Source organism: Scyliorhinus canicula, chromosome 22 (assembly GCF_902713615.1).
Source record: "Scyliorhinus canicula chromosome 22, sScyCan1.1, whole genome shotgun sequence".
NCBI lineage: Eukaryota > Metazoa > Chordata > Chondrichthyes > Carcharhiniformes > Scyliorhinidae > Scyliorhinus > Scyliorhinus canicula.
This window is the reverse complement of record NC_052167.1, coordinates 22,207,816-22,222,812: the sequence shown is the minus strand read 5'-3', so window position 1 is coordinate 22,222,812 and position 14,997 is coordinate 22,207,816. Positions and strand designations below refer to the sequence as shown.

The 14,997-nt window shown below is 49.4% G+C and overlaps 1 protein-coding gene across 2 annotated transcripts in view; it reads left to right on the top strand.

The window, feature by feature from the left end:
* Window positions 1–14,997, top strand: part of zgc:154058 (uncharacterized protein LOC795538 homolog) — a 122,943-nt gene that overhangs the window by 64,346 nt on the left and 43,600 nt on the right. For both annotated transcript variants that reach the window (XM_038783048.1, XM_038783046.1), the window contains exons 4-5: window positions 835–918; window positions 11,092–11,159. In XM_038783048.1, coding sequence (XP_038638976.1) covers window positions 835–918; window positions 11,092–11,159 — 152 coding nt within the window. The remainder of the gene's footprint in view (window positions 1–834; window positions 919–11,091; window positions 11,160–14,997) is intronic.

Genomic DNA, 14,997 nt, shown 5'->3' with positions numbered 1-14,997 from the left:
GCCTCCCCTCGGGCTCGGTATAAAGGTGGTTGACCTCTGACCCTGCCCCAGTTCGGAATCAGAGGCCAGGAGGCTTTCTGTTTAGCTTATTAAAGCCTCAATAGGGGCAGCACGGTGGAGCAGTGGTTAGCATTGCTGCCTACGGCGCTGAGGACCCGGGTTCGTATCCCGCCCCTGGGTCACTGTCCGTGTGGGGTTTGCACATTCTCCCCGTGTCTGCGTGGGTTTCACCCCCACAACCCAAAGATGTGCAGGGTAGGTGGATTGGCCACGCTAAATTGCCCCTTGATTGGAAAAAATAATTGGGTACTCTAAATTTATTTAAAAAAAAATTAAAGCCTCAGTTTCGTTCACTACTCGTCTTGTGATTAATTGATGGCACATCAAGAAGCCCACCGGGAAGACCCTGCTCTTTATTTCTCTCACCAGTGCATTCAGCTGTTTTGATTTCAGAATTCCAGTAAGTCGCAGTGTTTTGCTTTTGCGTTTAATTAACGTTGAACTCTGTCCAGATTGGCGCTGGCTATGCTTCCTGTTAACCTCAACGTCAGAGAGAAAGACAAAGTTCCCCTCAGTGCTTTCAGCTGGTTATCTTCAAAGTATAACATCTGGAGTGAAGCTTTTAAGTAAACACAATAGATGTCTATCTGCCCGTAGCTTTTGTAACTTCCCCGTCAGTGTGTTTGAGTAGGAATGGGGGAAGTGTTCTGGACTCATGATAGAAGATGACCGATTGCTCAGCAAGAGAAAGTGATTTTCCTTTCCATTTCCAGTATCAGTGTGAGGCGATTTGGTAGCTAACAGCTCACAACTATCTTTCCATTCTCTCTTTAGGACCTACAATGAGTCATGTGGTGAGGTCTGGGTGTATGGCGAACGGAAAGAATGTTGCACCTTAAACGACATCCCATTGGTTAGGTAAGAGAACGCCCATGTGCGTGGATTTCCTCCGGGTGCTCCGGTTTCCTCCCACAGTCCAAAGATGTGCGGGTTAGGTGGATTGGCCATGCTAAATTGCCCATAGTGTAAGGTTAATGGGGGGATTGTTGGGTTACGGGTATACGGGTTACGTGGGTTTAAGTAGGGTGATCATTGCTCGGCACACCATCGAGGGCTGAAGGGCCTGTTCTGTGCTGTACTGTTCTATGTTCTATGTTCTATTTCTGCCCTCTGACTCCAATGTTTGCTGAATCTCACAGCACAGCGGGTGACCATTCGGTCCATTGTATGTATACTGTCTGTTTGAAAGAGCGACCCAATTAGGCCCACACCCCTGGTCAATTTTCTCCTTTCTGAATGTTCCCTCAGGTTCCCGTTAGGCGTAGACGGCTCATTGGCTTGTTTGAACATTGTAATATCACGCTTTCCAGGTGGCACCTGCCACTATTCCGACCTTGGGCTTTGTACGATTACTACTTTTGTAATGTTGAGGATGTTTGTGGGAAAGGTTGGGCTGCTTAAGGTCATTAAGCAGCCCAACCTGGCCAATATCTTGCATGAGCTCAATCGATCCCCGATATATGCCTATCTAAGCAGTCCAATCTCTGTCTGCCTATATGACTAGACAATGTCTGGCATTTTTCTAAGCATTCTCTGGCACATTCTCCTACTTGTGGTTTAGTATCTACCTAGTTGTTCCAGGTCAATTGTTTAGTCAATGCTGATTCTTGTCCAGTAGATCAATAGGGATTGTTTAGTCAGTGCTGATTATTGTCCAGTGGATCAATAGGGATTGTTAAGTCAATGCTGATTCTTGTCCAGTGGATCAATAGGGATTGTTTAGTCAATGCTGATTCTTGTCCAGTGGATCAATAGGGATTGTTTAGTCAATGCTGATTCTTGTCCAGTAGATCAATAGGGATTGTTTAGTCAGTGCTGATTCTTGTCCAGTAGATCAATAGGGATTGTTTAGTCAATGCTGATTCTTGTCCAGTGGATCAATAGGGATTGTTTAGTCAATGCTGATTCTTGTCCAGTAGATCAATAGGGATTGTTTAGTCAATGCTGATTCTTGTCCAGTAGATCAATAGGGATTGTTTAGTCAGTGCTGATTATTGTCCAGTGGATCAATAGGGATTGTTAAGTCAATGCTGATTCTTGTCCAGTGGATCAATAGGGATTGTTTAGTCAATGCTGATTCTTGTCCAGTGGATCAATAGGGATTGTTTAGTCAATGCTGATTCTTGTCCAGTGGATCAATAGGGATTGTTTAGTCAATGCTGATTCTTGTCCAGTGGATCAATAGGGATTGTTTAGTCAATGCTGATTCTTGTCCAGTGGATCAATAGGGATTGTTTAGTCAATGCTGATTCTTGTCCAGTAGATCAATAGGGATTGTTTAGTCAATGCTGATTCTTGTCCAGTGGATCAATAGGGATTGTTTAGTCAATGCTGATTCTTGTCCAGTAGATCAATAGGGATTGTTTAGTCAATGCTGATTATTGTCCAGTAGATCAATAGGGATTGTTTAGTCAATGCTGATTCTTGTCCAGTGGATCAATAGGGATTGTTTAGTCAATGCTGATTCTTGTCCAGTAGATCAATAGGGATTGTTTAGTCAATGCTGATTCTTGTCCAGTAGATCAATAGGGATTGTTTAGTCAATGCTGATTCTTGTCCAGTGGATCAATAGGGATTGTTTAGTCAATGCTGATTCTTGTAGCACGGTAGAATTGTGGATAGCACAATCGCTTCACAGCTCCAGGGTCCCAAGTTCGATTCTGGCTTGAGTCACTGTCTGTGCGGAGTCTGCACATCCTCCCCGTGTGTGCGTGGGTTTCCTCCGGGTGCTCCGGTTTCCTCCCACAGTCCAAAGATGTGCGGGTTAGGTGGATTGGCCATGATAAATTGCCCTTAGTGTCCAAAATTGCCCTTAGTATTGGGTGGGGTTACTGGGTTATGGGATAGGGTGGAGGTGTTGACCTTGGGTAGAGTGCTCTTTCCAAGAGCCTGTGCAGAATCGATGGGCCGAATGGCCTCCTTCTGCACTGTAAATTCTATGATTGCACTATGATTGTCCAGTGGATCAATAGGCATTGTTTAGTCAATGCTGATTCTTGTCCAGTGGATCAATAGGGATTGTTTAGTCAATGCTGATGCTTGTCCAGTGGATCAATAGGCATTGTTTAGTCGCTGATTCTTGTCCAGTAGATCAATAGGAATTGTTTAGTCATAGAATCATTGAATCGCCACAGTGCAGAAGGAGGCCAGTTGGCCCATCGAGTCTGCCGCGACCCTAGAAAAGAGTACCTTACTAGGCCCACACTTCCACCCTATCCCCGTAGCCCAGCAACCCCATCTAACCTCATGGACACGAAGCAGCAATTTAGCTCGGCCAATCCACCTGACCTGCTCAATGCTGATCCTCATCCAGTAGATTCCTAGTCAAGTTTAGTGTGGACCTAATATTTGTGCTCCTGATGCCTTGCTGAAACCAGAGTGAATTCTGGTTGCTATCTTCAATGTGATTAGTTAATGTATAGTGGACACTTAGTCATTGAGTGGGTTCCTGTTCCTGCCGTGTCAATAGTTGACCACCGCACTCTCAAGTATCTGCTTCAGTTGTAAAGCAGGGATTTTAAACATTATCATTGAAAGCCAGTACCAAGTTGGCAAAATTAGCTGGTTTGTTTGCCTTCCAAAAAAACACCACCTGCTTCTGATATTAATCTTAATTCCATCCCTTTGAACACACAGAGGTTGAAAAGTGTGGATGAATGTCAATGCTGTTCCTTGTGGCTGACAGAGCTGACACTGGCGTGATATAAATCTATCGCAAACTAACACACTTCCTGACAAACTCTGAGTTATGTGTCCCTGCTGTCAGCGTAGATGCTGGGTTCGTTGGAGTTCCTCGAACGTCCCTGTTGAATTTCTGATTAATACCTGTAACGTTGCCTGGCCAGGTTTTCGGGTAGATCTGAATCGTGCCCTGGGTGTGTTTGACTGATGTAAAACAGAAAATGCTGGAAACCACTCAGCAGGTCTGGCCGGCTTCCAAATTTGAAATGTTGGGCTGGATTTTAGCGACTGAGGCGGCTCGGCGGCACAGTGGTTAGCACTGCTGCCTCACGGCGCCAGGGACCCGATTTCAATTCTGGCCGTGGGTCACTGTGTGGAGTTTGCACGTTCTCCCCCTGTCTGCGTGGGTTTCCTCCGGGTGCTCCGGTTTCCTCCCACAGTCCGAAGATATGCAGGTTGGGTGGATTGGCCGTGATAAATTGCTCTTAGTGTCCGAAAAGGTTGGGTGGGGTTCGGGGATACGGTGGAGGTGTGGGCTGAAGTGGGGTGCTCTTTCCAAGGGCCGGTGCAGACTCGATGGGCCGAATGGCCTCTTTCTGCACTGTAAATTCTATGATCTATGATCCCTCTCCTCATCCTTCCCATGCCAACTCATGCTCCACACCCCTCCTCATACTCTCCATATCAATTCACGGCCCATGTCCATAACCCCAGTTTAATCGCTGTTCAGAATGAATTAAACCGAGATTGCGGAAAACCACGGCCACCACTGGTGGGGTGATGAAATCCGGGGATCGTCTCGAGGGAGGATGGAGAGAACTGAGTGGATGAGAGAGGGAGGAGATGACAGAGATAGGGAAGAATCAGGCAATGGACGGATTTGAAAAGAAGGCTGGGAATTTAAAAACTGTGGTGTTGCATTGGGAGCTCACCGACTACAGAGGGCAAAGTGTGATCAGGACTTTGTACAAGTTAGGGTATGGGACTCAGAGTTTGGAATGAGATCTAAGAGCGGAAAATGGGAAGTTGGCCAGGAGAGCATTGAAATAGTCAAGTTTAAAAACAAACTTTATCGCAAAACTGAAGTCAGTGGGAATTGGCGAAAACTCTCCACTGGCACAAAGGAACATGATTGTGATTGTTGGAGGTCAGCCCGTTCAGGACCAGGACATTACTGTAGGAGGGTAGTGTCTGAGGTCCAATCCTCTTCAGCTTCTTCATCCAATAACATTCCCTCCATCATAAGATCAGAAGTGGGGATGATCGCTGGTGACTGCATCATTCGTGACTCCTACGATAATGAAGCAGTCCATGTCCAAATGAAATGAAAATCGCTGATTGTCACGAGTAGGCTTCAATGAAGTTACTGTGAAAAGCCCCTAGTCGCCACATTCCGGCGCCTGTCCGGGGAGGCTGGTACGGGAATCGAACCGTGCTGCTGGCCTGCTTGGTCTGCTTCAAAAGCCAGCGATTTAGCCCAGTGAGCTAAACCAGCCCCTGGATAAATCCAGCCCAGAACTGGATAATATCCAGGCTTGGGCTGACAAGTGCACTGAAGATGCGCACCACACAAGTGCCAGGCAATGACCATAGAACATAGAACGATACAGCGCAGTACAGGCCCTTCGGCCCTCGATGTTGCACCAACATGGGAAGTCAAAAACTAAAGGCCATCTAGCCTACACTATGCCCTTATCATCCTTATGCTTATCCAATAAACTTTTAAATGCCCTCAATGTTGGCGAGTTCACTACTGTTGCAGGTAGGGCATTCCACGGCCTCACCACTCTTTGCGTAAAAAACCCACCTCTGACCTCTGTCCTATATCTATTACCCTCAATTTAAGGCTATGTCCCTCGTGCTAGCCACCTCCATCCGCGGGAGAAGGCTCTCGCTGTCCACCCTATCTAACCCTCTGATCATTTTGTATGCCTCTATTAAGTCACCTCTTAACCTTCTTCTCTCTAATGAAAACAACCTCAAGTCCATCAGCCTTTCCTCATAAGATTTTCCCTCCATACCAGGCAACATCCTGGTAAATCTCCTCTGCACCCGTTCCAAAGCTTCCACGTCCTTCCTATAATGAGGCGACCAGAACTGTACGCAATACTCCAAATGCGGCCGTACTAGAGTTTTGTACAACTGCAACATGACCTCATGGCTCCGGAACTCAATCCCTCTACCAATAAAGGCCAACACACCATAGGCCTTCTTCACAACCCTATCAACCTGGGTGGCAACTTTCAGGGATCTATGTACATGGACACCGAGATCCCTCTGCTCATCCACACTACCAAGAATTTTACCATTAGCCAAATATTCCGCATTCCTGTTATTCTTTCCAAAGTGAATCACCTCACACTTCTCCACATTAAACTCCATTTGCCACCTCTCAGCCCAGCTCTGCAGCTTATCTATGTCCCTCTGTAACCTGCAACATCCTTCCGCACTGTCTACAACTCCACCGACTTTAGTGTCGTCTGCAAATTTACTCACCCATCCTTCTGCGCCCTCCTCTAGGTCATTTATAAAAATGACAAACAGCAACGTCCCCAGAACAGAACACCATCTCCAACAAGAGAGAATGTAACCATCGCCCCTTGACATTCAATGGCATTACCATTGCTGAATCCCTCACTATCAGCATACTGAGGGTTACCATTGACCAGAAACTGAACTGGACCCAGCCATATGAATACTGTGGCTGCCAGAGCAGGTCAGAAGCTATGAGTCCTGCGGAGAGTAACTCACCTCCTGACTCCCCAAAGCCTGTCCACCATCTACAAGGCACAAGTCAGGAGTGTGATGGAATACTCCCCACTTGCCTGGATGAGCGCAGCTCCAACAACACCCAAGAAGCTCAACGCCATCCAGGATAAAGCAGCCCCGCTTGATTGGTACCCCATCCACAGCTTTAAATATTCACTCCCTCCAACACAGTGGCAGCCGTGTGTACCATCTACAAGATTCACTGCAGGAACTGACCAAGGTTCCTTCGACAGCACCTTCCAAACCCACCACCTCTAGAAGGACAAAGATATCAGGTATTTGAATTCGTCCAAGCCCCTCACCACCTCGACTTAATAATAATAATCATAATAATCTTTATTAGTGTCACAAGTAGACCTACAATAACACTGCAATGAAGTTACTGTGAAAAGCCCCTCATCGCCACATTCCGGTGCCTGTTCGGGCATGTTCCCGTACCGGCCTCCCCGAACAGGTGCCGGAATGTGGCGACTAGGAGGCTTTTCACAGTAACTTCATTCTGAAGCCCACTTGTGACAATAAGCGAGTTTCATTTTCACTGAGGGAGAATTCAGAATGTCCAATTGGCTTAACAGCACGTCTTTTCGGGACTTGTGGGAGGAAACCGGAGTACCCGGAGGAAACCCACGCAGACACGGGGGAGAACCTGCAGACTCCGCACAGACAGCGACCCAAGGCGGGAATCGAACCCGGGACGCTGGCGCTGTGAAGCAACGGTGCTAACCACTGTGCTACCGCACCGCCCACTTGGAAATATATCGGCCGTTCCTTCACACTCGCTGGGTAAAAATCCTGAAGCTAACTCCCCAACAGCACTGTGGCTGTACCTACACCACATGGGCTGCAGTGGCTCAAGAAGGCAGCTCACCACCACCTTGCTCACCGAGGGCAACTAGATGGGCAATGAATGCTGGACTAGCCATTGAACTAGAAAATGAGAGTTTCTGCATCAGGTGAGCTGGGTGACGTTATGGTGGTGGAAGCAGGAAGTCTTGGTGATGTCATGGATGTGTGTGCAAAAGCTCATCACCGGGGTCAAATACGACACTGAGGCTGCCAACAGCCTGGTTCAACCTGGGACAATTTCCTGGGAGTGAGTTTGGAGTCTGTGGCGAAGGAACGGAGTTTGTGGTGCGGAGACTGAGGAAAATGGTCTTCGGCCTTCCCGATGTTTAGTTGGAGGAGATTTCTGCCCATCCAGGACAGGAGGGCAGTCCGATTAATGAGTGAGGAGTGGAGAGAGGTCGCTGTGAGGTAGGCATGGATGCCAGCAGCTTACAAATGGGAGCTGAGAGGATGAGAAAGAGGAGTGGGCCACGGAGAGATCCTCGGGGGCTCCCAGAGGTAATGGTGTGTCAGCAGGAAGAGGTGCAGGTCATTCAGCGGCGATAGCTGGATAGGCAAGAAAGGCAAGAACAGCCCTACCCAGAAGGAGGAAGGCAGAAAGGACTTCGAGGAGGATAGTGTAGTCAACACTGCCAATGGCGGCAGACAGGATGAGGAGGGATAATTTACCAGGGCCGCAGTCACGTAGGCTATGACGGGTGTGGTAAGAGCATGGAGTAACGGGAAAGATTGGCATAGATTTGGGAAGCAGCAGGACTTCGGAGAGAAAGGGGAGGTTGGACACTGTAGCATAAGGGTCTGACATGGATATCATAGAATTTACAGTGCAGAAGGAGGCCACTCGGCCCATCGAGTCCACACCGGCCCCTGGAAAGAGCACCCCACCCAAGGTCAACACCTCCACCCCATCCCCACAACCCAGCAACCCCACCCAACACTCGGGGCAATTCTGGACACTGAGGGCAATTTTATCATGGCCAATCCACCTAACCCGCACATCTTTGGACTGTGGGAGGAAACCGGAGCACCCGGAGGAAACCCACGCACACACGGGGAGGATGTGCAGACTCCGCACAGACAGTGACCCAAGCCGGGAATTGAACCTGGGACCATGGAGCTGGTGAAGCAACTGTGCTAACCACCATGCTACCGTGCTGCCCCAAATATATGGCTGATGTGGGACTGAGGACAGTACACATGACCCACACCTAGATGTCAGAATAGTGTTGGATAGAGACCTGCACACATGCAAGCATTGAGACAGTTCCTAGCTTGAGCCCTTTACTCTGTAAATGTACTCAGTTCTTGCAGTTAACAAATACATACAGGGGCAGAAGGACACAGCAGAGGCAGTGGAATAGATAGCCCCAGTCTTTGTGTTAGGGAAGCTCCTTTGTGCTTGCTGGACATGCCGGACGAGGCAGTCGTGGAGAGGAGTTGGGTTGTTGGTGGAAAGGGGAAGGGCCTTGCTGAAATTGTCAGCGTTTCTGGCAGAGCTCAGCAGGAACTGATAGTGCTCCATCAGGTCAGCCGGATCCATCAGTCAGCGGACAAACTCATTGTAAACATTCCAGTCTGCAGTTTGGGGGTGGAGATGGGGGAAGTGCCTTGGGGGTTGGGTGACCAGGGTGAGGGATAGTAATCATCTCAACGGGGATAAGGACAACATGGATGGAGTTAAGGGGGTCGGACAAATCAGTAGCAGTGGCAATGTTGAGTTGTAGCAGTGGGCAGGAATTCAAGGTAATTGGCAAAGAGTGAGATAGGATAAGAGGAAAACTTACATTGTGCACCCAGATCTTCTCATCTTCAGTGCATTGAATGGAAGGTTGCTGGAGATTCAGTAGCAACTTTCAAAAACGGTATTGGGTGAAAAGGTATTGGGAAAGAGCTGGGAACGTGTCACTAATTATCTATCTGTTTGAAAGAGTCAGTGTAGGCTGTGCGGACTGATTGGTCCCTTCCTGGCGCTGTTTGGTTCTGTGAAAACTGACACCAATCTTCATCGGACTTTCAGTCTGCACAATGTGAACCATTTCAGCTGTGAAGAGAGGCTGGTTGGGCTGGGGTTCTTTCCCTGGAGCAAAGAAGGCTGGGGAAGGGGGAGCTGATTGAGGGGCATAAAATGATAAGGGACATGGTCAGGAAGAAACTTTTCCCCTTTGTTTTTAAAAAAATGAATGAATTAATTAATTAAGGGGCAATTTAGCGCGGCCAATCCACCTAACCTGCATATCTTTTTGGGTTGTGGGGGCGAAACCCACGCAAAGACGGGGAGAATGTGCAAACTCCACACGGACAGTGACCCAGAGCCGGCATCGAACCTGGGGCCTCGGCGCCGTGAGGCAGCAGTGCTAAGCACTGCACCACCGTGCTGCCCCTTTCCCCCTGAGTTGAGGGATCAATAACCAGGGGACGTAGATTTAAGGTCAGGGGCAGGAGATTCAGAGGGGATTTGAGAAAAATCTTGTTCACCCAGAGGGTGATGGGAGTCTGGAACTTGCTGCCTGAAAGGGTGATAGAGGCGGGAACCCTCACAACATTTAAGAAGCATTTAGATCAGCACTTGAGGTGCCAGAGCACGGACGAAGAGCTGGAAAATGGGATTAGGATAGATTGGTGCTCGATGGTGGACACAGACAGGAGGGGCCGAAGGGCCTCTTTCTGTGCTGTAAAACTCTCTGACTCGACGAATATGACACCTCACTCTGTGATTGGATGAGTTTCCTCTCTATTGTGCTGTACCCCTTCCGACATGGGTCTAGCAATGCAGCCTCACGCATTCACCTGGTAATGTCGGTGAGCGGATCTCACTGTCCTAACCCTGGTCGGCCAACTCCTTCTGTTAGAAAAAAAAAAGAAAATCGCTTATTGTCACGAGTAGGCTTCAATGAAGTTACTGTGAAAAGCCCCTAGTCGCCACATTCCGGCACCTGTCCGGGGGAGGCTGGTCCGGGAATCGAACCGTGCTGCTGGCCTGCTTTAAAAAGCCAGCGATTTAGCCCAGTGAGCTAAACCAGCCCCTAATCCCGGGCGTAGACGCCAGGCAAATGAAACCACAGGCTCAAGTCGCCTCCGTCACGACGTGTGAGAAACAGGCTCGTTAGATTGTTAACAGGAGTGAAAAATGGATTTGCACCGTGGGTCTTTTTATTTAACTATAAAATACTGATAGTGATTTGGTCAGGAGAATGTGAGTGATTGCTGTGAAATCACTGCCCAGACTTTGTTCTTCACTTTCATTAGATCTTTGTCTGTCTGTGTCACACACACACACATCATAGAAAGATTATCGATGCCTCTGCGCCATCATTAACTGGTTGTTTTATGATACATTTCAGGAAAAGTTAAGAGAATGCCCTTTGTGTGTCAAGGGAATGTTCGGTCAATCTTTATCTCTCTCTCTATCCATCTCCCACTGTCATCCTCTCTCTCTCTCCCTGTCATTCTTTTGGCTTTCCTCCCCTCCAAGCTCACCCGCTCCTTTCCCCTCTCGCTCTGGATCCCAGACTGGGAATTTAATGACCCGAATGTTTTGGCTGCTCCAGGCACTGAAATTCCTGAACGGCCCTTCCAGGAATCCGAGCAGAATTAGAATTGGGTGGAAGTTCATGCTGCTGCTGATTGTGTTTGTACAGGAACTCCGGGAATGCTCACTCACTATCTTTTCTCTCTCTCTCTCTCTCTCTCTCCTCCCCTCCCACCACCACCCTCCCCCTTCAAACCCCCCTACAGTAAGTGTGGCACCCTCCCTCCTGAGAGCTGTCTCTTCAGTTTGATCTGTAGTGTGGGTTCCTTTATGGGTAAGTGACGTATCATCGCTGTGACATAACTGAAGCTGGCTGGGTGGCTGTATCACTCACTCAATGCATTCCAGATGTGAAAACAATGTGATATCTTTCTGTTTTGGTGAATGAAAGGTTTGGGTGAGCTCCAGACTGCGTTGCCCGGAGCTCAGTTGTTGTGGTTGCTTTATGTTCTGGTTGTTCCTCCTCGATATCCGCCATCAGCACGTTGCCCATCGTTTGTTTACAGTAACAAAAATAAGACCATCTCTTTTTTTTCCCCCCTGAATCTTTTTCCCACAGTCCAGACAGGCTCCAGTGACTTGTGCTAAAAAAAAACAGAAACACAAGCTGAGATTTGAGCTCGCTAAAACCCCAATCACTTGCAAATGTTACAATCCAGCACACTGCACATGTCTGGATAATGATTGTGTTGTAGTATTGTTGAGATTTACAGAAAGCGGCCATTCAGCCCATCGTGCGTGTGCTGGCCATCGTGAAGTCAGCCGGTCACGTTCCAGCTCTTGGCCCCGTAGCTTTGTAGATTACGGCGTTTCACGTGCACCTCATATCCAAGTACCTTTTAAATGTTAGGAGGGTAGCACAGTGGTTAGCACTGTGGCTTCACAGCGCCAGGGTCCCAGGTTCAATTCCCAGCTTAGGTCACTGTGTGGAGTCTGCACGTTCTCCCCGTGTCTGCGTGGGTTTCCTCCGGGTGCTCCGGTTTCCTCCCACAGTCCAAAGACGTGCTGTTAGGTGAATTGGACATTCTGAATTTTCCCTCTGTGTACCCGAACAGGCGCCGGAGTGTGGCGACTGTGGCAACTTCATTGCCGTGTTAATGTAAGCCTACTTGCGACAATAAAGATTATTAAAAAGATACCGTGGCGCAGTAGATTAGCATCCCTGCCTCTGCGCCAGAATCTCTGGCTTCGATTCTCACCCCGGGACTTGACGGTCAAGGAAGGTGCTTTCGAAACAAGATCAACAGTTGGAGTGGCAACCTGCAAATTCCTTCCCAACACAACAATGGCTGGCGGTAAGAGTGGGAGAGACTGCTAGTCAACAACGCTTATGTGTCGTGGGGGGATCATTGAACATTCTCTATTCCCACGGGGGGTGGGGGTCATTGAACCTTCTCTATTCCCACGGGGGGGGGGGGGGTGTCATTGAACCTTCTCTATTGCCGCGGGGGGGTGGGGGGGGGCATTGAACCTTCTCTATTCCCGTGGGGGGGGGGGGGTGTCATTGAACCTTCTCTATTGCCGCGGGGGGGGGGGGGGGGGGGGGGGCATTGAACTTTCTCTATTCCCGTGGGGGGATGGGGGAGGTCATTGAACCTCTATTCCCGGTTGGGGGGGGGGGGTCATTGAACCTTCTCTATTCCCATAGGGGGGGTGGGGGGATCATTGAAACTTCTCTATTCCCGCGGTGGGGGGGGGGATCATTGAAACTTCTCTATTCCCACAGGGGGTGTGGGGGGGAGGGGGTCATTGAACCTTCTCTATTCCCGCGGGGGGGGGGGGGGGGGGGGGGGGGGGGGGGGGTAATTGAACCTTCTCTATTCCCGCGGTGGGGATCATTGAAACTTCGCTATTCCCGCCGGGGGGGAGGGAGGGGGGCGGGGTCATTGATCCTCTCCATTCCCGCTAATGCAATATGTACAGGATGGGGTAGGAAAGGATGCAAGGAATCAGAGCTTTGATGAGAGGAAGGTCCTTGGAAGGACAATGGGTGGAGTTTTCCGTTCTGGCAACAAAGTTGTCAGTGGGAAAGTCGGCGAGATTCCCGCTGGGTGTGAACACGTGTGATCTTCCATTTTCCAGCACATTAATTGTGCATCCCCGAGGAACATAGAACATAGAACATAGAACAGTACAGCACAGAACAGGCCCTTCGGCCCTCAATGTTGTGCCGAACAATGATCACCCTACTCAAACCCACGTAACCCGTATACCTGTAACCCAACAATCCCCCCATTAACCTTACACTACGGGCAATTTAGCATGGCCAATCCACCTAACCCGCACATCTTTGGACTGTGGGAGGAAACCGGAGCACCCGGAGGAAACCCACGCACACACGGGGAGGACGTGCAGACTCCACACAGACAGTGACCCAGCCGGGAATCGAACCTGGGACCCTGGAGCTGTGAAGCATTGATGCTAACCACCATGCTACCGTGAGGCCCCCTTTTCTGCTACCCCCTGCTGGATGCTTGACTTCCGTCGAACTCCTCGGGTCACTGATGCAGGTGCACCTTCAACTTGGGAAAATCTTGTGGCGGGAGCAGGCAGGAGGTTACCCGTCCTACCATTGCCTCCTGGCGCCGTACGTAAAGGGCACCCGGACACACATTAGCCCCTTGCAGGCCAGGAACTCCGCATTACATCTCTGGAGTCCTTGCGGGCACAGTTCCCATTGGGGAAGCTGGCAGATGTGAACGAGCATATCCCGGGACATCCGAGGGCACGTCCGACATTGCCTTTTGCTCGTCTCCAGAGACGGGCACCCACTGCCCATTGTCAGGCCAATGCCCACCGTTGCAGTGAGCCATGTTTGCCAGCCGTTTGACCTTCTGGAGGCCCTGCTGCCTCTTGTTGCTCAGGCCCTTGCTCCTTCTGGCCCTGTGCCTGTCGGTGCTGACAGCCATGGCCAAGGCAGGGACTCATGCCGCCTGAATCATCAATGCCTCGGGGGATGTGTGAATGAATTGAAACTGAACATTTAATGAGCATGTCCGTTCCAGGTGTCCCTCCATCACAAAACCAAGTGCTCAGCCCTGCACCTGGAATCCATCTGGACTTCCCAACCCCGCCCCTTCCAGGTAATGGACATTCTGGAAGACTAGAGCTGGGTGTTCCACCCATTCAGCCAGAAATGCGCCAGGAGACATTGTGCGGGATTCTCCGTTACCCGACGGCGAAATCGTAATCGGCGATCGGGTGGAGAATCGGGTGGTTTAGAACATAGAACATATAACGATACAGCGCAGTACAGGCCCTTCGGCCCACGATGTTGCACCGACATGGGAAGTCACAAACTAAAGGCCATCTAACCTACACTATGCCATTATCATCCATTTGCTTATCCAATAAACTTTTAAATGCCCTCAATGTTGGCGAGTTCACTACTGTTGCAGGTAGGGCATTCCACGGCCTCACCACTCTTTGCGTAAAAAACCTACCTCTGACCTCTGTCCTATATCTATTACCCCTCAATTTAAGGCTATGTCCCCTCGTGCTAGCCACCTCCATCCGCGGGAGAAGGCTCTCACTGACCACCCTATCTAACCCTCTGATCATTTTGTATGCCTCTATTAAGTCACTTCTTAACCTTCTTCTCTCTAACGAAAACAACCTCAAGTCCATCAGCCTTTCCTCATAAGATTTTCCCTCCATACCAGGCAACATCCTGGTAAATCTCCTCTGCACCCGTTCCAAAGCTTCCACGTCCTTCCTATAATGAGGCGACCAGAACTGTACGCAATACTCCAAATGCGGCCGTACCAGAGTTTTGTACAGCTGCAACATGACCTCATGGCTCCGGAACTCAATCCCTCTACCAATAAAGGCCATCACACCATAGGCCTTCTTCACCACCCTATCAACCTGGGTGGCAACTTTCAGGGATCTATGTACATGGACACCGAGATCCCTCTGCTCATCCACACTACCAAGAATTTTACCATTAGCCAAATATTCCGCATTCCTGTTATTCTTTCCAAAGTGAATCACCTCACACTTCTCTACATTAAACTCCATTTGCCACCTCTCAGCCCAGCTGTGCAGCTTATCTATGTCCCTCTGTAACCTGCAACATCCTTCCACACTGTCAACAACTCCACCGACTTTAG